At 44.0% G+C, this 26,115-nt stretch overlaps 1 protein-coding gene across 7 annotated transcripts in view; it reads left to right on the forward strand.

Moving 5' to 3' along the window:
• Lcp1 (lymphocyte cytosolic protein 1) overlaps positions 1-26,115 on the forward strand; it is a 95,005-nt gene extending 68,890 nt beyond the window's left edge. For all 7 annotated transcript variants that reach the window (XM_042285171.2, XM_076545379.1, XM_076545376.1 and 4 more), the window contains 8 exons: positions 2,268-2,363; positions 4,556-4,751; positions 6,688-6,766; positions 7,283-7,397; positions 8,542-8,675; positions 18,176-18,299; positions 20,900-21,024; positions 24,496-26,115. In XM_042285171.2, coding sequence (XP_042141105.1) covers positions 2,268-2,363; positions 4,556-4,751; positions 6,688-6,766; positions 7,283-7,397; positions 8,542-8,675; positions 18,176-18,299; positions 20,900-21,024; positions 24,496-24,628 — 1,002 coding nt within the window. In that variant the 3' untranslated portion in view covers positions 24,629-26,115. The remainder of the gene's footprint in view (positions 1-2,267; positions 2,364-4,555; positions 4,752-6,687; positions 6,767-7,282; positions 7,398-8,541; positions 8,676-18,175; positions 18,300-20,899; positions 21,025-24,495) is intronic.

The raw sequence follows: 26,115 nt of genomic DNA on the forward strand, positions 1-26,115 counted from the left end.
GTTTAGATCCCAGCACTCATGACAATTCTGACATCCCATAAACCTTTGTAATTCCAGCTACAAGAGAGCCAATGCCCCTCTTTTGACCTCTGTGCATGAACAGACAAGTGCACCTGCACACCTGCACATACATGAACATTCACTCATGCAGATCTACACACACACACACACACACACACACACACACACACAGCTGCACATATGCAAATAAATAAATCGTAAGAAAAGAAAGGGTGTGTAAGACTTTAATGTCTCTTGCTTTATAAATGGTGCTGTCTTAGAAGGTTCCCTTTCACAATGTTAGTGAAGATGTCTTTCTGATTACCAATAACAGCAAGTAAGCACAGTGTTTGCTACATGCCAGGCATTATTAGGTGCCTTTATGATTGACTCACTGAATCCTTACACAAACCCTAAGGTAAGAGTTTCCCAAATAAGGAAACAAAAAAAATAAGAGATCCATAAAAGAATGGCCAGGAAGGCAGACATGTAGTCTTCAAATTAGTGAAAAATTTTGTATTAAGGTGAGAGGAAAAAGCTGTAACTGGCAACAGATGGACCAGGGCGAAAAGCACATAAGGAGCAGCTAAGAAGGATTGGAGACGGTCCCCAGAGCAACAGGGTGACATACAGGGATACCACTGTTAGGGAAGATTTCAGTGCCCATGCTCTCAAACATGAAGGAAACTTTCTCCAAAAAGAGCCAAAGGAAAGGTCACATGACCTGCCAAGAGTCCACCAGGCTTATAACCCAGTAACAACAGCTTCTGGCTGCTGCACGGTGTGGGCTGACCTGGTGTGTTCAGAACTGGCATTTGTCAGGCACAGGGCCAATCAGAATAAAGCATGTAGGGCAGCAGACCCTCCCCCACTCCCAAGGAGTTCGGTGAGGCACATTTTCAGTGGTTATCAACATTCTTCTAGCAGCACCAACCAGAATGGGGCTTAGAGGAGCCAGACCACTCTTCCCTTTGTGTTCAGTAGTTCTTCCCTACCACTATAGAAAGACTGTGTACTCAAAATTATGATCTCAGCCGTAAATGGGCCCGATTCACTCTCACTGAGGCTGTATTCTTAATTAGCCATTTTGGACTTTGGGAAGGTCAATAGGGCATTTACACAGTGCTTGTGCCTGTGTGTATGTAAGGGGAGCTGCTCTAATTTGTGTGTCTGGGGTGTGTACCCAAGATAAAAGCAGTGCAACTCCTGAGTTTTCAGTATTTAAACTAAATTAAAAGACCTTTGAACTATCTTAAGAGTTGAAGTGAAATTCTGTATGCTTTCATTGACTGAGAATAAATTTGTGCTTTGAAGATCATGACCATGAAAATTCTATTTGTCAGTAAGCATATTAAAGAACTCAAGAAAACTTAAGAATTCAGGCCCAGTCCAATTCATTATAACCCAGGTTAGCTGTATTTTCTAGTTTCCAGAGAAATAGGAAATGCACGTACCCTGGTGCTATTTCTCCTTTTACCAGAAGACTACTTATTGCCTGTAATCCCAACACTTGGGAGGCTGCAGGAGGAGAACCATAAGTTCAAGGCCAGCCAGCCCAGGATGCATGAGGAAACTCTGCCTCAAAAACAAAATAAAAAAGCCATCAAGATAGCTCAATAGTCAAACATTTTCTGTTAAGCCCGAGGACTGGAGTCCAATCCCTGGGACCCACAGGGTAGAAGGAGGGAAGAGACTGAGAGTTCTCCTCTGGCCTCCACATCCATGTGCCCCTTCCACACACATAAGTAAATTGTAATTTGAAACAACGCCAGCACAAGACTACTTGCTAATGTCTCAGTTGTCTGTCTCTGAACTTTTTCCTTTTGCTGATTGTCCATTTGAATGTGTTTTAAACTCTGCTTTAAACTTCTGCTTCCTTTTTCCTCTGTCACTTTTTTTTTAATTAAACCTTAGCTGACTGACTTCTACAGCAGTATAAAGGTATATACATATTTTCCTGTGTACAATTTAATCCGTGTAAATAAGTTGTTTCTCTACCCCTGAGCACAATGAAACCTTTGTGTTGCCGTGTATGTTGGTCCTGTATTTTTTTTAATTGTTAAACCCCTTTAAAGAGAAAACAATTACAATATGCAGCTCAACAAAGTGAACTTTCTAGTGAGTGAATGTTTCTAGCTTAGCTAATTGCTGTATTCCTGAATGACAGGAATAGGAAATACATTGTTTGTTTGTAGGAGATGGCTGTCATGTGGAATGTGTAACTAGCCCCTCTGTTTTGAAATTGCAATCTCTTCACTCTTTCTCAGGACTCCAAAGCTTATTACCACCTGCTTGAGCAGGTGGCTCCAAAGGGAGATGAAGAAGGAATCCCCGCCGTTGTGATTGACATGTCAGGACTGAGGGTAAGGCCACGCCCACTGTCTTCAAAGAACACCCTGCTCTTGGTGTTGACTGTCCCTTTGTGCCACTCTGCCCCCTGCTCTGCTTAAGCGCCTGTTCAGCTATTGAACACTGTCAGTAATTTTTGATAATAATTATGGCAACTGAATCTGGACATAAAACACCAGGATAATGAAGTGCCATGTACCACACAGAGCACTTCTTTATATGCCCATCATTTCAAAGGCACAATAACACCAACCTGGGTCTAAATATTAAAATACCAGTTCTTTTGATTTAGTGGGGTTTTTTTTATTCTCAATTGATACATAACAACCATTAATTTGTGGGCTATGACAATGAATGCTGTCTTAGTTAGATTTCTATTGCTGTGATAAAACACCGTGACAAAAAGCAACTTGGGGAGGAAAGGGGTTACTTGGCTGACACTTCCCAGTCACAATTGCCATAGAGGGAAGTCGGGGCAGGAACTGCAGCAGAAGACATGGAGGAATGCTGCTAGTTCTGGGCCACACACACATCTGCCCAGAGCCCTGGCTTGCTCAGCCTGTTTTCTTACGTTGTGGGGACACACCCCCACCTTTTCCCCCAGGGTACTCTTGAGGAGTGAGGAATGAAAGATTTAGATGGAAGTATAGAGGGGAGAGAGACAGATAGAAACACAGGACAGCCTCGGGAGGGCCTGGATCCTAATCCACCAGCCCTTCTATCTCTTCTAAAGGCTTTTTAAAGCAATGCCAAGGGGTGGAGCAAAAGACCTCCCCCCAGCACAGCCAAGTGCAGACCCTTCCAAACACTGGTAACCATGAACACACGTAGTCAATGCATCCCCTTATGCAGCCCTGCTGGGTAAAGCAAGCCCAGGTCTCACTAGGAAACCTCTGTGGGCTCCCATATTATAAGGCTAAAGAACCACCTACCCAGGGGTGGCACTTTACCTAGCGAGCTGGGCAAGTGCCACATCAATCAAATCTAGAAAATGCTCTACAGATTTGCCTATAGGCTAATCTGGTGGAGGCATTTTCTTAGTTGAGATTCCTCTTCTCAGGTGACTTAAGCTTGGGTCAAGCTAACAGAAAGCTGACTGGGACATATGCCTTGGGTGATGATCCAATCAAAAGAAAATTCTTCAGGGGATTTTGTTGCTGGGGGTGGTGGTGGTTTTTGTTGTTTTGTTTTCATTTGCTTGTATTTCACAGTGCTCAGGAGAGACCCCTGGGCTCCACACACATAGACATGCAAGCTCTCCACTACTGACTTGCAGCTCACCACCCTTCGGTTTTCCCACCACTTCTGACTCCATCCTCACACATTGCCTTGTCTGTTAACATGACTCATCTGCCATTGGGACTAAAGGCAATGAGTTAATATTGAAGTAAACTCACCTCTGAAGGAGAGAGGAAGTGAAAGCCAGCAAGAAGTAGTGGTCATGAAATGAACATGTTGCCTACTGAAGCAGCGGCCTAAGGAATAATTCTAATGTGAGGCTTTGCTTTGGAAAAGTCGGTGATGCCATAGACTTTACAAAGAGTGGATCGTCATCTGAGACACTTTAGTCTTGTTTTAAGAGTCTGATGACAAATGACTGGGAATTGTCCTCACTTAACCTGAGCATGTACTGCAGTCCTCAATTGGAAACTTTCCAACGTCAAGTTATTATGGTATATTTACTGATGATGGTATGGAGGCTGCCCCTTACTTTGGTTTTTTTTTTTAACCAACCCAGTATGGGAAAAGTAATTGTATGAATCAGATGTTCTTAATTTATGACGGTAAATGTCTTCTATGAATTAGAAATAGGAATATAAATTATTACTTAATAAATTTTTAATAGAGCAAATTCTCGTATAGTCTGTGCAAAAAAAATATAACAAAAGGATGCTTAACAACTGAAAATCATATAAGTCAATGTAAATGATGTCAGATTTTCCTGACATTCCTTTTAAAATGGCAACCAACTGTTCATCTGAACTTGTTAAATGATGAAAGGATCTTGGTCTCTGTGACTTTGTGACTTTCACGAATGTGGTCTCTGTAATGATGAGCTGTAGTTAGCTATCTACCTGTGTTAGGTACTTGGCACATTAATGAGAGCCGCCTTCTTCTTCTCCTCCTCCTCCTTCTTCTTCACATCACACACGCCTGACTGTGTATGGATCCTTGACGTAGCCTCTCGACCTCCTTTTCATTGCAGGAGAAGGATGACATCCAGAGGGCTGAATGCATGCTGCAGCAGGCAGAGAGGCTGGGTTGCCGCCAGTTTGTCACTGCCACGGATGTTGTCCGAGGGAACCCCAAGTTGAACCTGGCTTTCATCGCCAATCTCTTTAACAAATACCCTGCCTTGCACAAACCAGAAAACCAGGACATTGACTGGGGGGCTCTTGAAGGTAACCATAATGTTAGCTGCTTAAGGTATTCAAGAAAAAAAAAAAATGCTCACAACTCTGCTTCAATGGCAATTCAAACTCAACCCTGCAGCAAATGTAAACCTGTCACATACACAAGCAGGCCATCAACTCTCCAATATACAGTGAGTGGAATGAATTAATCAAGCCAATTATAGCCAAGCTACAATAATCAAATACAATTATATCACATCCATTATACACAGGCATCATCCATTATCAGAATTAACTGTTTTAGGAAAGACAATATATTTAATTATTGAATGAGATAAATTGTAAGCTCCAAAATCCTAATGTATGTACTTAATGGACTGTGTTAATTCCTAGCGGCAAGCAATGGCCACCATTCACCATCTGAAGTGACATTTAACTTACACTAGGACACAGCTGCTCAAGTTTTCACTTCTGTTTTGTCCTCTAAGAGGTCATTAGGACACAGGAAAGTACTTGGAAGCAGAATCCTGACGGTCATATTTTACAGATTAAAGCCCTAATGTTAGACACATGGCATGTAACTTGAGTCAGCTCAGCTTCCACCAGCTAATGATTCCAGAGATATTTATTGATTTTTTTAAAAAACATGAGCTAATCTCTACATTGCTATAAAAATAAAGTAAAAAATTAATATGAAATGAATGTTATTAACTCGAGGAAGTCCAGGTTATTTTTGTCTAAGTCCTTTTCAATGGCACTTTACGGGGTCCATATCCACCCTGCTACTTTGGATAAGCCGTAGTTGGGAGTTTTTGTCTCCTGATCTCAAATCTGTGCATCAAGCTAACTAGTCAGCCATCCCTAGCTGCCGCTTCGGCGCCTCAGTTTGGGTCTTTCCCGATAAAGCGCATGCATACGAGGCAGACTCAAATGCTTCTCCTCATCCCCATCGCCTCCCCTCCCTGCCCCCCTTTAGTAATTTTCATTTCAATCCATCACCCCATTTTGTTTTGTTTTCATTTTGGTCACCAAAACTAATGGTCTTGAGCTTTACTAAGACATCTTCCTGCCTTTCGCTCTTAATCTGACATGTAAGTAACTACTAATAATTCTTCATTTGAAATGTCCTCTAGATTGTTTATTTTCCCTTTCTGTTCTTCTGGACTCATATTGTCTCATACACCAATTATCTTAATAGATCTCAGGGGCCCTGCTCCTCCATTCATCAAACAGTTAAATGTGCCCCCCCCCCCACACACCAATACCAAACATGATTCCCCTCTGCGTGTTTAATCTAAATGCATATCACCCTCCCGTAATTCTGCACACCGCTGCCAGGCACATCTGGCATAGCTTTCACTGTATCTCTGCCTTGCTCAAGAATTTATGATAGCAATCAGACAGAAGAACCCACAATGACTGGCGCTGTAGGATATGTCAGTATAAATCTGCAGCTCTGCCGGCAGAGACTCCCAGGCCTGGCTACAACCTCTAGACCGTGTAGTTCTGTAGCTAAGCTGCACAGACCCCTGCCGCATCGCTTTCCAGTGTTCTGAGCAGAGAGTTTGTCTACTGCTCCCTCCGCTCATGTTTACACACTTAACTACGCTGACCTCTTACAGTCTTCCAAAATGCTCCACTGTCTCCCCATTCCTATTCAGCTTTTACTGACCCCAGAAAGTGAAGCTTCAACTCCACACTTACAAATCTGGGCTATGTTGTTCTTTCCTAGAATGGCAAATGTATCTGCCTCCTCCCTCTGTAGATACAGCTGGCTCTATGGACCCTACTTGCTGATGCCAAATCTTGTTAATGCTGTAGAAATGCTTGTAGACATTATATGGGAAAAATTTGAATGTCTGCCCTCCGAATAGTGTCTGTTTTATTCTGTACCTTTCGTTTGTATTTCATCCACTGTAGATAAACTTGGATCATAAGCCAGACTTGTTCTAGGTCATGTATTAACCAGTCTTCACTAACCTAGGTGAGACGAGGGAAGAGCGGACGTTCAGGAACTGGATGAACTCCTTGGGAATTAACCCTCGAGTCAATCATTTGTACAGGTAGGAAGAGTTTGGGACTCATCCTCGATATGTAGCACAGAGACCCGGAAAGAGCATGGGATCCCGCACACCGCACCACTATGGTGTGCGTTTTCTTCCCAAATGGGTACCTTGATGGGACACAGGAGTGCCACAGTGACCTGCTCTGCTGAGACACTCATCCCCACGCATCCGTTATCACTGTGTTTAATACAAAAATTATACCTCAGCAAAGTGACAAGCTCGCTGCGTGTCATAGGCCCGCCATCTCCTCCGGAGCAGGCAAAGCGGAGTGTGAAGTTTTCAGTTGAATGTCACCTCTGCTGTCGCTAAAGCCGTGTTTATTTTCCTGCCTAAAGGCAGTTCATGTCCGTGGAAGGGACACAGTCACCGGAGAGTAAACCTATCTCCCTAAATCACAATTTCTGCTTCTTTAAAGATGGAGCTCCTCCTACCAAGCTTCCAGGGTTTGGGGGATTGTTGCGGGAACCAGGCGCCTCACGTTCTCTGAGAATTCTTTGTGTTTGTCTTGTTCAGTGACTTATCGGATGCCCTGGTCATCTTCCAGCTCTATGAAAAGATCAAAGTCCCTGTTGACTGGAACAGAGTAAACAAATCTCCATACCCCAAGCTGGGCGGCAATATGAAAAAGGTAAACAATGATTTTTCTGATGGGCCACGAGACAGGCAGTGCCATTAGCCTGCAAAAGCTCTTTGTGAATACCCTACCAGGTAGCCAAGCATTGTTGAGTGTTTAGCAGGGATTAAATAATAGTGCAGCAATCAGAGACCCCATGACTGCCTCCATTACAATGAACCTGTCAAATGCAGTTGATTACTTGTTTATAATTCATGTTGAATGTCTCTACACATTATCATGAAAATTTCCCAATTAAGGTAATTAGAGAAAGCAAAGCCACGGGGTCTCTCATTCCCCCCTACCCCCAGCAAGATCTCCATTCTAATTTTCTAAAGAATTGGAGCTTTCTACTCACAGCTTGGCTGGTACAGTTTATCCACTGTCAACATGATGGGAACATTGTTCTGTAACAACAGGGTTGACACCGTCACTTCTCACCACTCCTCATCTCTGTGATTCTTTTTACATTTATTTATTTATTTATTTATTTATTTATTTATTTATTTATCTATTTATTTAGTGTGTGTGTGTGTGTGTGTGTGTGTGTGTGTGTGTGTGCATGCACGTGCATGCTACAGCACGCATGCAGAGATGAGAGGAAGCTTGCAGGAATCAGTTCTCTCGTTCTACTATGTGGGTTCCAAGGATTGAACTTGGGTTATCAGACTTAGTGGCAAGTTCTTTTCCCCACTGACCCAACTCACTTGCCTTCCGTGATCCTTAACAATCTACGAGTAGCCACTGGAATGTCTGCCCTCCATGTCTATCTACTATGTGTATGTAAGATGGAGAATATGAATTTTCCCTGTCCATCTGTCCCCCAAAAATCCAACCATTTTAGCAATATCACAGACAGATAACTGAGGATGGCTCACTATGTGGTGTGAATACTCATGAAAATGCTCATGATAATAAATTAGTTTTCTACTGGCACACCAGATACTTTTGGTGGAGTTGAGGAGTTATATTTATGGATGAAAATCTCTGTAGTTAATGTAGATCATAGTAGTGCAGAACCAAGTTGGTATTTGAACTTGTGCAGGTCTGATGTTACTTGTTTTATTTTGTGTCTTTATTTTTTTAATCGTTTCTCTGATAGTTATCATAACCAAGATGATGCACGCCATAAGTTGTTTTCTCTCTGCCTCACTAACAGCTTGAGAACTGTAACTATGCGGTGGATCTGGGGAAGAATCAAGCTAAATTTTCCCTTGTTGGCATCGCAGGACAGGATCTCAATGAAGGAAACAGCACTCTCACGTTGGCACTGATGTGGCAGCTCATGAGAAGGTATGGGGGATGCGTGAGATTTTAGTGAATGGGTCATTTATCTAGAAACACAATAGGAAAGGGATGTAATTCAGTAAAACCATAACTTAAGTTCAATGCAGTAACTAAGGAAGGGCCTTTTGCTTTTCTGCTACTTTTTTCTTTCTTTCTTTCTTTTTTTTTGGTGTTTGTTGAGTTCTTATGAAAACCTACTGTTAGGTTCATTAGTATTTTAGATTATTGTTTCATCTGAATGACTCATACTTTTATCTTATTACAGAGCGACCTTCCGTGTGCCTGGTCATGGTCTTTGTTCTCAGTATGTTCTTCCTGACATTAGTAGAGTCGCCACCCTTTCCCGTGGCAGACATACTTTTTCCCGTCCTTTTACCTTCAACTAATTTGTGTCAGAAACAGTGAATTACATTCCTATAGGTTTAAATCTCCACCTTAGATCTTTTTCTTATATCTGGAATCTTTCTAATCATACAGGAATGTTGATAACGAAGTGTTTCAGTTTCTATATGCCAGAAACTGCCTTAGTCTCCTTGTTATTCGTAAAACATGCTTTCTCTGAGTGTACACTTCTATGTTAGTGTACTTTTCTTTCAGTACTTGAAAATGATGCTCGCTGTTTTCTTGCCTGTGTTATTAGCAGCAGAAAACCTGTCGTGAGCCTCACCTTTGCTCCCTGGTATGGAATAGGCTAGTTTTTGCACAGGGCTCTTTTAAAATTTCTCTTTATCACCAGTTTGAAATAATTTGATTATGTATGTTGTGCAAAGTTGTTACTTATATTTGAGGGTCTTTGAATTATTGGATGGTATTGCTTTAAACTTCCCATCCAACTTTTAGTTTTTAATTTCCTTAATTATTTGTTGTGAATTCACTCCCACCCCTGTTTGGAAACCCTGAGTGCATGTGTAATCATTGAAGAGTCTCTGTTGACTTATTTCCTTTATTTGTTGTTTCATTTTGGAAGCTATAGGCCAATATATCTTTACATTAGTCTGTCTTTTTCTTTCTGTGTGTACTGTCATGTTTCATTAACTCCATTTAGTATATATATATATATATATATATATATATATATATATATATATATATATTTATTTATTTATTTATCTTTATATTATAGTGTCTACATCCGGAAGTGTTAAATCTTTTTCTATTTCCAACCTCTCATCTTCTGCTTGCCTTCTTGAGCATGTGGATGCAGTTGTAATGGCTTCTCGTCTGGTCTGCTCATACTAATTCACTTTTATCCTCAATACAAGCCATATTTTCTTATTTCTTTGCATGTTGCTTATTTTTCTGATCACGTTCCAAACACTATAAGGTTTACCTTGCTCACTAGTGGGTATTTCTCCATCCCTCACTAATTTGTCACTTTTGTTCTGGGGTGGAGTGAGGTTAAACCCAGTTTCAACCTCTTGAAGCATGCTTTATGCTTCCTCCTCCAGAGCCCGTTTGCTGCTTAGTAACAAGGCACTAAATGAGCATCTTAGCTGATGACCCGTGCATTAGGATTTCTTTCCTCTTCAGCTGGTGGGGACCAAATCATTTCATGCCCCATGTGAGCTTCAAAAGCTGTTCAAGCTGTTCTTTCTCCAACCTCACATGCATGCCCTGGGCAAAATTCAGCTGGAATTTGAAGGCGCCCTCTGAGCACCTGTAGGGCTTTCTTTCTCAACCATACTTTCCTCTCCATGCAAATACTCTCAGGTTTAGAACTCTGCACTGAAAATTCTGGGCTCCTTAGTTTCCTTGAGTTCTAACCCCCTACCTCAGTGTATGGAGATGTTTGGATTTTCTCTCAGTGTGCAGCTTGGAGACCTCTCTGTGACAGGCAGTCTTAGGGCTTCCTCCCTCCCTTGTTTTCCTTTCAGAGGCCACTATCCTGTCCTTCATTTTGTCCAAGTCTGAACAGCATTGTGTGCTAGGTACTTACGACTGGTCCCTTCTACCTCATCATGTCCCACTAATAAAGAACTTTAAAGTTTATCTCTGCGAAAGCTCTTTAGTGGAGAACTTCAGATATGTCTGGGAGCCAGATGTAAACTTCATTAATGAATAGCTACCTAGTGATGTTAGTTAGGAAACAATAATACAAATAGGAAATTGATTAAATAAAAATAAGCTTGTTTCTCTTAAAATATTGCATTCTTCCCCTCTCTACTGATAGCTCTTACCAGGCTGAATCTTATGTCCCTAATGGAGATCCTGTATCAGTGTGACATAATTTATTTTGTATCTTCAGGGAAGCCCTAGAAATCACGTGTCTGATGATATTCTGTCTAACAGGGTCATGATGAAGACAGGGTGATTGTGTCCCTCCGCCTCCAGCTTTAGTCTCGCATCTGCAGAGACCTGGTTTTCATGATTGGTTCTTGATGAAATTGTGCCAATGTTCCCACTTGCTGAGGAATAATCAGCAGTGATCATGGTGTACTTCAGTCCCTGACCCGAATTGCCTTTCCCCATTCCCAAAATCGGGGTTTTCTAACTGACAGAGGCAGGTGTTGTAATGGGTTATCTCATAATGTGTGGGGAGCTCCGGCGCTGAAGAAATTTGAACTCTGCTTTACTGTATGTCACGTGCAGGCATTCTCTTAGTTCCTTATTCATTGCTGTGATGAAAACAGCCTGACCTAAGCAACTCGAGCGGAATGGGGTTTATTTTGGTTTGGAGTTCCAGAGGGATATAGCCCCTCATGGTGGAGAAGACAGGTGGGGGAGATATGATGGTAGTGCCAGCAAGCTGGTTGGTCATAATGTGTCCAAATTCAGGAAGCAGAGTTGAACAGGAACTGCAGCCAGTCTGTAAAGCCCCAAGGCCTGTCCCCAGTCACTTCCTCCACCTCCCAAAAGTTCTACAACCTCCCCAAACAGCACCACCAGCTGGGACCAAGTGTTCAAACTTGGCATGAGCCCATGGGGGACATTTGACATTGAAATCACAATAGATGTGTCTAACCCTTGGCATCATGACACAACACTGCCATCCTTAAAGTTTATGCTCAAGAATCACCATGCAGTTGTGTTACCAACAAAACTTCAAAAACATCTCTAATGGTTTAAGTGGGTTTGTGGATTTTTGTCTCGGGCCAATTCGTGGCTCTCATCAGTCACATGGGGCCCACAGGCCATGGGTTGGACACACTTGACTGAAAGTTCCCAAGTGCCAGTCTCACCAAAGTATAGTTCCATGAACTATTTCTCAATGAGCCTCATTGTCATATTTGGCGGGGGGCAGGGCTCTGATGGCTTTAAAGCAAGTCCTTTTCATTGTTATAACTGTAGTTTCTCAAGAGTTACAATATAGGATAATATTGATATGCCAGACTATGATAAGAAAACTTAAGCAAACCCCATTCTGTTACAAATTTTATACTATCAAAAATCCACTCTGTATTGTGATATTTGTTCTGAAAGTATTATTCGTGGTCAGGACTGGTCGGGATGTTTCCAAGCTCTTGGCTTCTTACAGAATCGACAGAAAGGCTCACACAGATTGCTAATGTAGCAAGGAAGCTTATTAAAAAATGGACAATACTCCAGATCAGAAAGAGCTATGCTGCCAGGAGTGACAGCAGGCTGAGAGAGAGAGAGAGAGAGAGAGAGAGAGAGAGAGAGAGAGAGAGACAGAGACAGAGACAGAGACAGAGACAGAGACAGACAGAGAGACAGAGACAGACAGAGACAGAGACAGAGACAGAGAGAGCTCAAAGGGCCTGATTACTATTTGGGGCTTCCTTTTGGAGGCACAGGAGGAAGAGTTTGGTTACTAGGGACATATTTGAGTAGTTCTCTATTTTGATTGACAGATTTAATTTATATAAGGTTTGTGTTTGTTTTTTACTGCACATACTTTGCCCCTTCGGATATGCGTCTTATTTTAATCATATGCATACCCAGCCATGCATAGGCATAAGAAGGCAAATAGGAGATCCTCCCTAGAAGTTCACTTAAGGACACAGTTTTCCTTATTGCACGCATCCAATACCCAGATCCAATCGAGGCCACATTGTCTACATAATGAGTATGAGTGAAAGGATTTATCTATGCTTAACCATCAAAGGAAGGGGAAATTTATCCACTGTTCAGAGAGGGATGTGCACTCAGCTCAGTACAGGTGGGGTCCTGGATCACTAACAGATTGCTGGCCTCATTGTTTGGGGAGGAGTGTGTGTGTGTGTGTGTGTGTGTGTGTGTGTGTGTGTGTGTGTGTGTAGTACGCACAGGTAAGGGTCTCAGACTGCCAAGTGCATTCTTAGGAGAGGGCTATGTTCATAGCCCAGACCAAGCGGTGCTTCAGGTTGCTAAATTACTCTCTGTGCTCACCTGCTTCGGAAGTTCCGCTCACATGTGGCCGTTCTGTGGGGCTGGTATACATATGAGGTAAGGCCTTTCTGCTGCAGCTGACCTCACCCAGATGATCAGCTCTCACCAATGTTTGTTACACAAGATTTCTGCATGCAAGACGTGGACAGAGCAATGCATTACTGATGAAGGAGGGAAGACGACAGGCGGTTCTGTAAATAGGACCAACAGGAATTTGTTTTTGCTTTATTTTCCTTCCCTTTCCCCTCAGCCTGCCCACCTAGAAACAGATCTATTCGATTTGCATCCACTTCTAGGTAGAATTTATTTCACTTGGATTGCACAGATATGCTAATTTGGCCATTTATCAGGACTATAAATGGCATGTCATTTCCCCTCCAAGAACAAATGAGGGTTGTATGCTTAAGCCTCTCTTTCCCCCTTCAGGAGCATGGAAATCATTCTAAGATTGGACAGCTGGCAAATAATGTGTAAATTAGGAGACAAAAGCTAAAATCAAGTAAGCTGCCAGCAGGTGGCAATGATAGAGTGAGGCAAGAGAACAGGCCGTCAGGCAGGCGAGAGAGGCCGTTCCCTACCGCCACACAGGCTGTGGATGGTGACGTTGGACTAGGTCCTCAACAACCAAAACGCCAAGCTTTGTCCCTGTTATCAAATGCTAAATAAATGAGAGCTGAGCATGGGAAGGCAGGAGATTAAGAAGAGATATCATGTCTTCCCTGGCCTCTCATATCCACGCCACATCTATCCTCTTTGGTTGAGTGAGGACCTGGTTGGACCTGGGGCTCACACTGCTATTTCATTTGGACACGTTTTTTTTTTTTTTTTTTAGCCCAGTGTGTTTTGCAAGCACCAGTCACATTGATCTCTTGTCAGCAAGGTTCCAGCTAGAAGCACAGTCACCCCAAACTTGGGTGATATTAAGGGGTAATGACCTCTGAGGGGAAAAAAAAATCTAGGTAGGCACAGACTATTCACTGGTTTTATTAAAGAAAAACGTGTGTGTGTGTGTGTGTGTGTGTGTGTGTGTGTGTGTGTGTGTGTATCTATCTGTGTATCTGTGTATCTGTGTGTTTGTGTAGAGTTATGTAGACCTGAGTGCAGGTACCTTGGGGAGGCCAGTAGAGGGCGTTGGATCCCATGTACCCAAAAGTGCAGCGATTGTAAGCCTCCTCATGTGGCTGCTAGGAACCAAACCCAGGTCCTCTGCAAAAGCTGTGTGTGTTCTTATCCACGGTGCTGTCTCTCTGCCCCCTTGCTTCACTTTTGAAGCTTGTCTCTGGAGAAGCAATTGTTCATTGCGCTGTCTGTTTGAGATTACAGCCCAAGTCTAGGCTTTCTTCCCATTGCCTTTCTCTCTACACTTAGGAATCTGTGTCTGAGTCCATTCAGCCTCCGCACCTCACCAGAGGTGCAGTGAGACTGTTTTGTACTCATCAGAACTCTACGCCACCATGAAGGGCTGTTCTTAAAACCATGCCAGAGGACACCTCAAAAATGCCCCACAGCCCTGTGAGGAGGGTCTCTGTTCACTGGTGGGTTTTTGTTTTAACAGACAGACCTTTGTGTAGGGGTTGGCTTCTCCTCTGTAGTTCCCAAGGTCAAGAGAATGGAGGAACACTCAGCTTCTGCAGAGCTGGACTTTTGGCGAGGGGAAATGCACATCTGGAATGAAGGGAGCAGCTGGGAAGGTTGTGTTTAGCTTGTTCCCTCAGCTTATTTATAGAAAAGACTTAATGAGGTAATTACTGACCCACCATTCCTTACTGAAATGTTCACTGGACAGAAATTCGTAAACATTGTCTTAATGTAAACAAATCAATGCATATACTAGCTGCCAGAAAATAAGAGGCCTATTTCACTGTAACACACAATCTTTATGAACCTACAAAAGGCAGGATTGTTTTTGAGGAGTAATTTTTACTAGGAGTAATTTTTAAATCCACCTTAGACTCAAATCCTGAGTGCTCATTATTTCCTAGCACTTTGGTGCTGTTTTTTAGTCCAAACTAAATATCTCATTCATCTCCTTGCTTTCCTTTCAGATATTTTACCCACCAGTCTATACTTTCATTTACTGGAGGCCCACTGTGCACTAGGGACCCTGCTTATTCCTTGAAAAAAATCATTGTCTTAGTTAGGGTTTCTATTGCTGTGAAGAGACATCATGACCACGGCAACTCTTATAAGAAAACATTTAATTGGGGCTGGTTTATAGTTCAGAGGTTTAGTTCATTGTCATCATGGTGTGAAGCATGATGGTGTCTAGGCAGACATGGTGCCAGAGAGGAGCAGGAATTCTACAGCTGGATTGGCAGGCAGCAGGAAGAGAGTGACATTGGGCCTGGCTTGGGCTTTTGAAACCCCAAAACCCACCCCCAATGACACACTTCCTCCAGCAAGGCCACACAGTCATGATGAACAGACATGGACCTGTCTCCATGGGACATGGTGGGTGTTGTCTCCATCAAAAACTCTGAGAAAAAAGCTTCTATTGGGTGTAATAATTAATGTACAGCATGGCTTGGAGAAGGGATGCTTGAGCTGGGAGGTGTTCAAAGGACTGGAAATATGTGGGAGGCAAAGGACACCTGAGCCAGCAAGCATAATGACTCCTTAAGCAAGAGGATGCAAAGTGTGAGTTGGAGAGGTCCCAATGATTCTGTTTAGTTGAAGTGTCTGTGTCTGTGTGTGTCTGTGTGTGTCAGGGGTTGTGGGTGAGGGTGAGAGTGGGGTGAGTGTGGGTATAGGTTGGGGTGGAGAGCTGATCTGGGAGAGGAATGGAAGGCACCACTGTGACGGGGGATCTAACTGCCAGTTCAATGAACGTGATATATATTTTTTTAAACAAAGAAAAGCTTCAGAATGGCTGGAGTGTGTTGGCTCATTGGGTAAAGCACTCTCCATGAAGTCACAAGGACCTGAGTTTGGATCCCTATCGCCTGTATAAAAGCTGAGCAGAGATACATGTGTCTGTAGAATCAGTACTGTTGGGGTTGAGACAGGGGGATCCTTGGATCTCAATAACTAGTCAGTCTAGTTAGGTAGGTAAATTCCCAGTTCAGTAGATGACTGAGGCAGATACTTCATGTCAACCTTTGGTCTTCATGTGCATGCAACTGAACATGTTTACACACACACACACACACACACACACACACACACACACACACACGTAACTGGAATCCAATTAAAATAAAATAGGGGCTGGAGAGATGGCTCAGTACTTAAAGAGTACTTGCTTTTCTTGCAGAGGACCCAGATTTGGTTTTCTGTACCCACATGGTTCATGACCATCCGTAACTCCAGTTCTAGGGCCCTCAACTCCCTTTTCTGATCTCCACAGGCATCAGGTATGCATGTAGTGCACATACGTACATACGTACGTACGTACGTACATACATACATACAGTCAAACATTCATACACATAAAATAAATAAATCTAAATTTGTTTCCATCTAAAAAGATTTTAAGTGATAAACACTTCAAAGTTCAGTTCTTCCTTTTTCAACGATGGGAGCTGTTTTAGCCCAGAGCAATCCAGGCATCACTCGAATTCCAGGGTTTAAACTTGAAATCCCTGTGGACATTTGTGTGAGTGTCGTGCTTTGTGTAGACTGGGTAACCAGAGCAAGATGGAGGATGGATTACATAAGCAGAGTCCAAGGCACCTGAGTGGATGGTGCCCTCATTCAGGCAGGCCCTCTGGGTGAGAGTCAATCACCAGCTTCCTGAGTTTCAACTTGAGAAGATGTCTTTCACGGGTAACACGACCCACTCCTGCTCGCTTGAACCATGACGCGAGCCTTCCTGTGACTCACCTGCTTGGTTTTCCTCCAGTCCAGCAGGAAGCAGGTTACTTATTCCTTGCCAAGAGAATTTTAAGGACCTGCTGGATCTTATAACAAATGTTCTCCCCGTAAAAACACCAATGCTGAAACCACCGTGGACTGAAGGATTCTGACCCTCAGGCTGAGGTCATCTTTGTTACTGTAGTCCCAACGGCTTACCAATATTTCCCCTTTAGTCTGGCCGCTGCTGGAACTTCCCCAACACTTCAAATTTAAAGATGTTAACTTTTAACTTCAAAAATGTTATTTATTACATTTGGGGAGGCAGTGTGGGTGTGAGCAGTGTGTTTGTGGGTGTTGGTGTATGTGTGCGTGCTACAGCTCCAGTGTAGAGGACAGAGGACAACTCCGTGGGTCTGTTCTCTCCTTCCTCCTCTAAGTGAATTCTGGAGACCTAACTCTCATTCTCTGGCCTGTGTGGCAATCACTTTTACCTGCTGAGCGGTCTCACTGGCCCTTACTCCTTCATGTGTGTGGTCCCTTTAAGAACGGCATTGCAGGTTAGAGGAGCCCTGTGCTCTGTTCTCCTTCTCACACATCTCTGCTCTCCTGCTTACTCTTCTTTCCCAGAGCAATGGCAGCAGGTACAAGGAAGCATTTGCCCTGTAGTTCACTATAAAAACTGTATGCTTATGTGTTGTTAGTCTAGGTAACACCATTTAAACTCTTCTTGCATGTGTGTGTGTGTTTTACGAAGCTTCTGCAGTCATAGGTTTCCATGGGACTTTTTTTTCCAAAGGTCTTTAATTATTCTTCCCCATATTCCCTCTATTCTGATCTCTCATCATCCTTCCCATTAAACCTTTCCTGTACCATCATTCCCTCCTTAACCCTTTATAGCACTGTGTCCTATCTCCCTTCACATGAAACCACCCCTGGCAACCCATTACTAATTCCCTGACCTCTGTGTGTATTCCAAATGGAACACACATTATCTGAAGATTCAAGGCTGGTATCCATAAATGAGAGAAAATAGATATTTGTCTTTCTTGTTCCTGGGTTACCTCACTCAGAATGATTGTTTCCATTTACCTTGGAATTTCATGATTCGTTTTTCTTAACAGCCAAATAGCATTCCGTTGTATAAATGCAGCACATTTTCATTAGCCATTCATCAGCTGAAGGACTTCTGGGCTGTTTCCATATTTCCTTGCTGTTGTGAACACAGCGGCAGTGAACACGGGATGAGCAGCAGGGACTAGTGTTATTAAAAACTCTCTTCCCTCTCTGGTATAATAGTGTTCATACTCCCTTCCAGGATGTGCCTAGAAAGAGAAGAATGTCTTAGCTACTTTTCTGCAAAAGTCACTCTTGGTTTCATCCAGGTACACACTGAATATACTGGAAGATATTGGTGGTGGACAGAAGGTCAATGATGACATTATTGTCAACTGGGTGAATGACACGTTGAAGGAGGCACAGAAAAGCTCATCCATCTCCAGCTTCAAGGTAAAGTTTTCAGCTTCTGTCCTCCCACGTGTTCCCATTACCTGCGAAGTGACCTTCAGTGCTAGAGACTCGATGATCCCTTTGGTTTCTCTTAAACGGCCCATTTTTGTTTTAATGTTCATGGCCATTTCACTGGCAAATTTCTCATCACTTTTCCTTTGATGGTTGACTTTAAAAAACCTGTTTTTTAATGCACCTCATTTTAAGCTCTGTTCTTTTGAAGTGGTATAAAACACAGTAATACATTTTTTTAAAATGTGCACACTTCCCCAGTTCAGAGTTTTTTACATTGTAATGGTGAAGTGCAAAATGTCAAAAGGTATCTTGTGTGCTATTTGGGGGGAAAATATGTACTTCGTCCCAATCCTATTTTTATTAATAACCCCATTCTATATTATGAGATTTATTAACTTGGCGGTCTGTTAGCAAGAGTCTTTCTCAAGGACCCAGTGACTTACTTGATCCATTTTGCAATTATGTCCATACCTCGTAACTTTGGTGTTCTAATTTAAAGGCCAGGATTTGTGGGGGAGGGATGCCCTCACACCCTGCAGGAAGGGGAAGGGAAATCAGAGCCTCTTCTGGCCCAGCAGGGCAAAGGCAGAGTCAGGTAGGGCAAGAGCTCCATCTGCTGTGACCTCATCCTGGAGGAGCTCCAACCCCCACCCCCTCGACCCCCCCCCACCCCCGCTTCCAGCCTCCCACTCTGCCTGGGTTGCCCAGCACAGATAGACATGGAGGCTAGTGACTGAAGTGAGTAGATCTTCCCTGAGAGAGATTCGGAAGGGCAGTGGGGGAAAGTCAAAGGCATCTCAGCTACTGCTGCATTCTAGTCCCAGGGGCTCCTGTCTCTGAGTTTATCCTTGCCGCTTTCCTTATTTTATAGGTAAGGAAACTAACGCCTGGGGAAGTTTTGGGGTCACAGCAGGTGCTGTTCTCTAAGTGAGGGGAAAGCCTTTCCCTGGGGCAGCACAGCCATGGGTCACTTAACCACAGTGACGAACTGGAACTGGCCAGTCACAGGTGCTTCTCCTGGGACAGCAGCTGCTTCCCCAGGCACTAATTAATGCCATAGTGATGTCCTGGGTATCCTTGTGGGGACAAGGATTGATAAGCCACGCTGACACTCACTCTTTGGAGTGCTTGACGATTCTCTTATTCCACAAGCCATTCTGGTCTAATTTTCTCTGTCTTTCTCCTCCCTGAGTCAATACAGCACTGATTAAAAAGGGCCAAGTGATGATACGAAAGGCAATGTCAGATTAGCCCCGTCCCTTTTCAATGAGACGCTAAAACACCGAATACAGCTCATTCTTGATTAAACACTTTGGAAATAAACCCATTCCCTTGTCGTCTACACGATGCCTACCTGCGGTCAACTCCACACCCAGGGCAGAATGCAGGGAGGGAGGTGGGGCTTGCATCTCTCCATTTTGCTTGAGTGGTGCTTTGTCACCAAAACATCCTGCGGAGGTAGTGATGGATGCTAATGGACGCTAATGGACGCTAATGGACGCTAGTGCAAAAAATGAGAGTGTGACTCCATCTTTGTTTTCAACTGCAGCGGTTCTTTTGTCAACCACGAGGAAATATTAAAATAGGCTCATTCTCTTATGACAAATGATTACTTTACCTGTACAAGAAAATTGGGCAAGAGAACTGGTATCTATCTCTTACGAGCGTTAGAATTTATTCTGACTCACACCTCCCAAGCATGCGCTGCTCAGACTCTGCATGCTTGGACGGTAACACGGGCACACTCCTCCTGCCCAGGACATGACTCACGGATGCAGCACACAGGCAGAGCTCTGTGCATCCACATCTGAGGAGCATTCTCAGCACTAGAGGCGAATATCCAAATGTTTACAAATGTCCAGGATACTAAGTCAGAAGTTTAGATTCAGACCCGAGCTCTGCCAGTTCCTAGCAGCTCACTTAACCCCAGAATTTCCCTCTCTGTAAATGAAGGGTAGCTGTGGAAACTGAAGGCCTAGGTCAGTGGTACTAACATGGGTGAGGTTCTCAGTTCAGATACCATCACTGAACAAATTAATGAGATTAAACATGACTATTAAACACCCAACACAAAAATGACCACTCTATAAGACTATACATGTGTTAGCTAGGTGTAGCCACCCCACAATGTCTGTTTACTTCAGAGCATGATGAATACATACACTGCTGTGTCAATTACAAAATGAGCTTCCAAAGTTTCAGCTTTAAAAAAAAAATAAAGGAAGACAAAAGAATAGATGCCTATGCCTGAGCCTTGCGGTGACAAGACAAGGCTGGGCAAAGTGTGTTAATTACTGTCCCTGTGGTTAATCACACTGTTGCTGTCTCCATGGAAACCTTGAGCTTTCCGTGGTCCTCAGAGAAAGAACATCTGCTGTCACCAAGTCTACCTGTATCCTCACCTACCCTCTGCCACCCACTCTAGGATGCCCCTTATATAAAGCAGGGTTTTCCCGCCCAACATCTTTAGTCTCTTCTTCCTATGTCTATTCTATATTAAAGAAAAAAGGCCTACCCACTTCCCTTGAAGCAGACAGAAGTAACTCTAGGACATGTTAACAAGCCCTCCCTTTCTCTCCACTTAGGATCCAAAGATTAGTACCAGCCTCCCAGTTCTGGATCTCATTGACGCCATTCAACCAGGTTCCATAAACTATGACCTTCTAAAGACAGAAAACCTGGATGATGAAGAGAAACTCAACAATGCAAAGTATGTACATAAACTTGGGGATGGGAGATGGGGACACAGCTACCAATGGTGGCCGTGGAAGCTGATGCTGATGCTTTCTGAAAATACTTTGTCTCTGCTCTTCCGGATTTTTCCTCTCATGATTTATTGAGGTCTCATCATCAATTTAGGCGTGGTATGGTAGCAATTTAAGATTGCCTGTGTTAGAACGGAGCAAAACAAAACCTAGACGATTCTCATAAGTAATAAGCAAGTCAACAGTTAGAAATCTGGTTTCTTAATCCTAATCTGTAGATTTTAAAACTAAAGTTTGGCTGGGCAGCAGTGGTGCATGCCTTTAATCCCAACATTCAGGAGGCAGAGCCAGGCAGATTTCTCTGAGTTCGAGGCCAGCCTGGTCTATAGAGCGAGATCCAGGACAGACACCAAACTACACAGAGAAACCCTGTCTTCAAAAACCAAAACCAACAACAACAAAACCCTAAAGGTTGGTGTGGAAAGTAGGCAGGATTGAGTTCAGGAATGTCAGGAATGTCCCCAGCAGAATCACTGTCCTGCCAAATGAACCTTCTATGATAGGGGCCAGAGGGCTGCAGTCTCCGAATCTGGCCCATTGTATACATCTTTAAATAAGGATTTGTTGAATCACAAGTCCATTCATTTCCATAGGAGCGTCTCTGCTCCAACAACAGAGTTCAGAAGTTGCAGCAGAGCCTGCAGACCCTGAGGTAGTTACTGTCTGGGCATCACTCGATCTTAGATAAAAGGCTGACAAAATGGCACTGGATGGCCTCTTACAGAAAGTGTACCAACTGTTGCTCTACAGAGGTACCTTTCTTAGATGAATTTGTGTTCACTCTCCAGGGATGCCATGATAAAGTACCACCCTAACTGGGTGGTTTAAAACAACAGAAATGCATTCCTTCATAATCACAGAAACTAGAAATCAAGCTGACATCAGAGCTGGCTGATCCCAAGAGCTCTGGAGCAGACTCTCCCCAGGCTCTCTCCTGGCTTCTGCAATAGCCAGCAAACCCTTGAATTCATTGGCTTGTAAAGCATCATCCTAATCTCTGTGTCCACTCTGTGTGTGTGTGTGTGTGTGTGTGTGTGTGTGAGACTTCATGTGGCTACCTTCCCGTGTGTGTCTTCTCCCTTATGAGGACACAGGCCACATTAGACTCATTGCAGCATAACCTTATCTTGTGACATCTACAGCAACTGTATTTCCAAATAAAGTCACAGCCGGAGATTATGGGAGTCAGGACTTCCCCATATCTTTCTTGGAAAAGGGACATAAACGAGTCCCTTACAAATCTAGAATTCACAATATTCCTGCTTTAGAATCCCAGCAGTGCCCTTTTCTCTGTGGTCAGCTTAGAAATGGGGACCTGCACCTCCCGTACGATGATGCTCCGTACAGTCTGCTGGAGAGAAGTTAGAGCTAAGCTGTGGTTACATAGATTGTGATGGGGTATGTAATGGGAAGTGCAAGGTCAGGAAGTGGGCAGGAAGGAGCTCTAGCTCTTTAAAGCAAATGACATCTAAGCTGAGCTCCTCGGCAAGGACAGGTAAGCCGGCAGGAAACAGATGGAGGAAATTCTAGACAGAAGAACACCATGAAAACAGAATCAAAACAAAAATACAACAACAAAAACCCCACAAGGGCTTGAAACCAGGCCTAGGCACTGTGGCTCGGTTTAAGGGACTTGCTGAGGTCACACAATTTTCAAGCTGCACAGATGAAAGCCAGAGTCTGACTTCAGAGACCAGGTTCCTGTGCATTGCCCTTCAAACACAAGACCCAGAGCTCTTTAAAAGTTGCTCAGGGCTGGGGACAGAGTCAGCAGTAGAACATGCCGGAATATGCAGGAAGTCCTGGGTTGACTGCTAGCATTGAAAACAAACTAACCTCTTTTTATAGAGAAGAGTTTAAAGAGTTGGGGAGTGTGTCTGCCTTACAGGCAGATATGGACATGGTGGCCTGGGCTCTAACTTCCCTGCCAGGTAGGCAAAGACAGACAGATCCATGGAGCTCACTGGCTGGTCACTCTAGTCAACATGGTGAGTTCCAGGATGGTGAGAGACACTATACAGAAAACGAAAATTAATAATAAAATAATCTAAAATAACATGGATTGAGTCTGCCAAACAACAGCTAAAGTTGTCCTCTGGTTTACACACACACACACACACACACACACACACACACACACACACACACCGTGAAATGAAAGAAAAAGTCCACAAAAGGCTAAGAACGGTTATGTTTTTGAGACAAGATTGTGTCAGTGGTTTTGGTTTGGGGTTGGGATTTTTGTTGGTTTTTTTTTTACACTCACAGATTTTCATGCAACGGTTCCCTGTGTGTTTTATGTTGGAAACATTAATTTTACTTGGTTAATAATTAACGTGGAGGAAGTTATTGACAGGTGGACAGGGAGGAGGAGTGGGCAGTGCTCTTAAGTTAATTTGGTCACTCAAATAAGAAGTCGTTCTTTTGGAGAGCAGGAGGGAGATGGGGGGTGGGGCTGGGGGGGTGGGGAGACTCTGAGGAGCTACAGTAGGGGGGTACAGCAAGGGGGGGGACACAAAGAGCCGCCAGCTAAGAGTGTGGGCTCACTGGAGAAGAGAGCGCAGCTGGCAGAGGTTACGTAATCTACCAGACCTCCGGAGCGCTAGTGCGGCTGTGATGACTTCATTTGAAAAGCAGAGCACAGAACTCTGACTCTTCTAATAGCCACACGCTATAAATAAAAACATCTGTACACAGAACAAGAAATTGCACACCCCGGGTATTTTGCACGACAAGATATTATACATGTAGTTTTCTTCTTACGTTTCTGCGGTTGCAATACAGTCCGCGGAGTGCTCGCCCCTCGCAATTCTTGCTTCGTTCTTGGGCGTTTTCTGCTGCGCTCTGTACTCCCAGAGAATATTCTTCACATGGGTCTTAAAAGTGGCGGGAGGGGGCCTGGAGGGACAGCTCAGTTGGAAACGTGCCTGCCACCCAAGCACAGGATCTGCGCGGGCATGCCCAGCACCCATGCTAAAATCCATGTGTGGTCCCGCACACCTACAGTTCCGGTGCTAGGGTGAAGGCGGGTGACTCCCTGGGACTTGCTGACCAGCCAGCCCAGCCACATCAGTGAGCTCACTGAGGTTCAGTGAAAGACCCTGTCTCAAAAAAATAAAGACACTCGGTGTTGACCTCTGACCTCTAGACACATGAACACATAGACATATGCATACGTACGTTAAAAAGGTAAAAGTTGGGAAAGCCTTCAAGGGCAGAACACATGTTTCACAGTCATCATGTGACTGGAGAGCGGGCTGAGACTTTTGTGGGAGCCAACTGAGCCAAGCTTTGTCTGCCCCTGGGGGCAGATGGGGCAACCGGCCTCTGCCCTGAATGCAGATCCTGTGCCCATGCTGCCACAGGGTCCTCCTCACCCACAGCTGCTCAGGAGCTGCATCTGTTCTCTCTTACAGGTATGCCATCTCTATGGCCCGGAAAATCGGAGCCAGAGTGTATGCCCTCCCGGAAGACCTGGTGGAAGTGAACCCCAAAATGGTCATGACGGTGTTTGCCTGCCTCATGGGGAATGGGATGAAGAGGGTGTAAGGCCCAGAAGAACAAGCCAGAAGGGTGACGGAGCCAGCCCTGAGGGTCAGCACAGGGTGCTCCCGGGATACAGAGGACCATTCAGGCCTCTCCACAGTCCTGAACCTTAGAGACATTATACGAGATTCCAGAAAGTGCATATTTGTTCGGCCAAGTAGCTTCTACTGTCCTTAGCAATAGGTGCTTCTCTCTTTTATTTTTTTTTTCTTCAGAAGATCCATTCTCCTACAGATTTTTTTATTGTTTGAAATTCTACCAGAAAAAAAAAAGTTAAAAAGGAGCTGTTTGCAGACGTCCTCCCTGCCCTCCCTGCTTTCACTGGTAGTCAAGGATGAAACTACAGGGTTCCTAACTCTTACTTGATCTTTCAAATCAGTTTTATCTAGCTGCTTTTCCCCCTGTTCAGAGTGAGGACCTGGAGGGGATCATCAAACCTGCCTTAATTAAAGCCCCTTTTTGGTCACAGCCTCCCCTTGCATCCCCTTCTCTCAGCCCGTGAGCTTGCTCCAGTCCCCCCAGAACCACACCTGCTCTGTGGTCCCCTTTTTTGCCATCTTGGTCTCTAAACCACTGGAGCACCTGACCAGCCAGTCAAGCTCCGGCATCCCAAGAGTCCCTGGGAGCCCACAAACCTGGGGGTTCAAGGAAAGTGTGATAAAGGTGAAAACTACTAAGGGCAGGTATGGAGGGGTCATGAAGCATCCACCCTTTTGGGTGCTGCATCTCCACACTTTTATCCCTCCTTGTTAGATATCTGCTTATTGTGGTGTTGGCAAAATGTCTGGTGACAATCGGAAGCAGTCCTGCTCAGCTTCATTTGCTTTTAGACGTTAGCCTATTTGGTTGCCGCCAGGCCATATTACCAATTCTCACTTAGTTGGGACTACAAAAGCTTTTTGCCACCCTAAAGTTCCCGAGGGGGTCAATATGTGCCAATAATACACGTCCCTGCCTCACCCACATGCTTGCGCAAGCACATACACACACGTAGCTGGATGTCAAGAGTAGAATGCTTCCTAGGAACTGCCTGGATTCCAAAACAAACAAAGGACAGTATGGACTTGGATAGATCCACTAGATAAGCAATTTCCAAGAAAACTTACCAAAAGCTAAAAAGCCACAGAGCATTGTGAACCAAGGTTAAACTCCCTCTGCATTAGTGACAGACTTACTCCCAAGATATCTTCTTAGGGATGGCAGGATGTAACGGGACTTCATCATCTTCCAAAGCAATGAAAATGCAGGGCTGTGGCTTCAATCCTTGGCAGTGGACTCAGGAAGCCAATAAACGACTCTTTCCAGCTCCCACCCCATATCCCTGCTGCATCTGAACGCAAGTGTTTGGCTGTGACCTTAGTCTGAACTTCATGTCGCCTCAGATGATGTTTCCCCATCTGCCTCCATGAAGGAAGGGTGTTATTGCCTTAATGGAAAAATGAAGATAAATCATGTTAACAATCATTCCAAATAAAATGTTCCCAATTCTG

This window comes from Peromyscus maniculatus, chromosome 9 (assembly GCF_049852395.1).
Source record: "Peromyscus maniculatus bairdii isolate BWxNUB_F1_BW_parent chromosome 9, HU_Pman_BW_mat_3.1, whole genome shotgun sequence".
NCBI classification, from domain to species: Eukaryota; Metazoa; Chordata; class Mammalia; order Rodentia; family Cricetidae; genus Peromyscus; species Peromyscus maniculatus.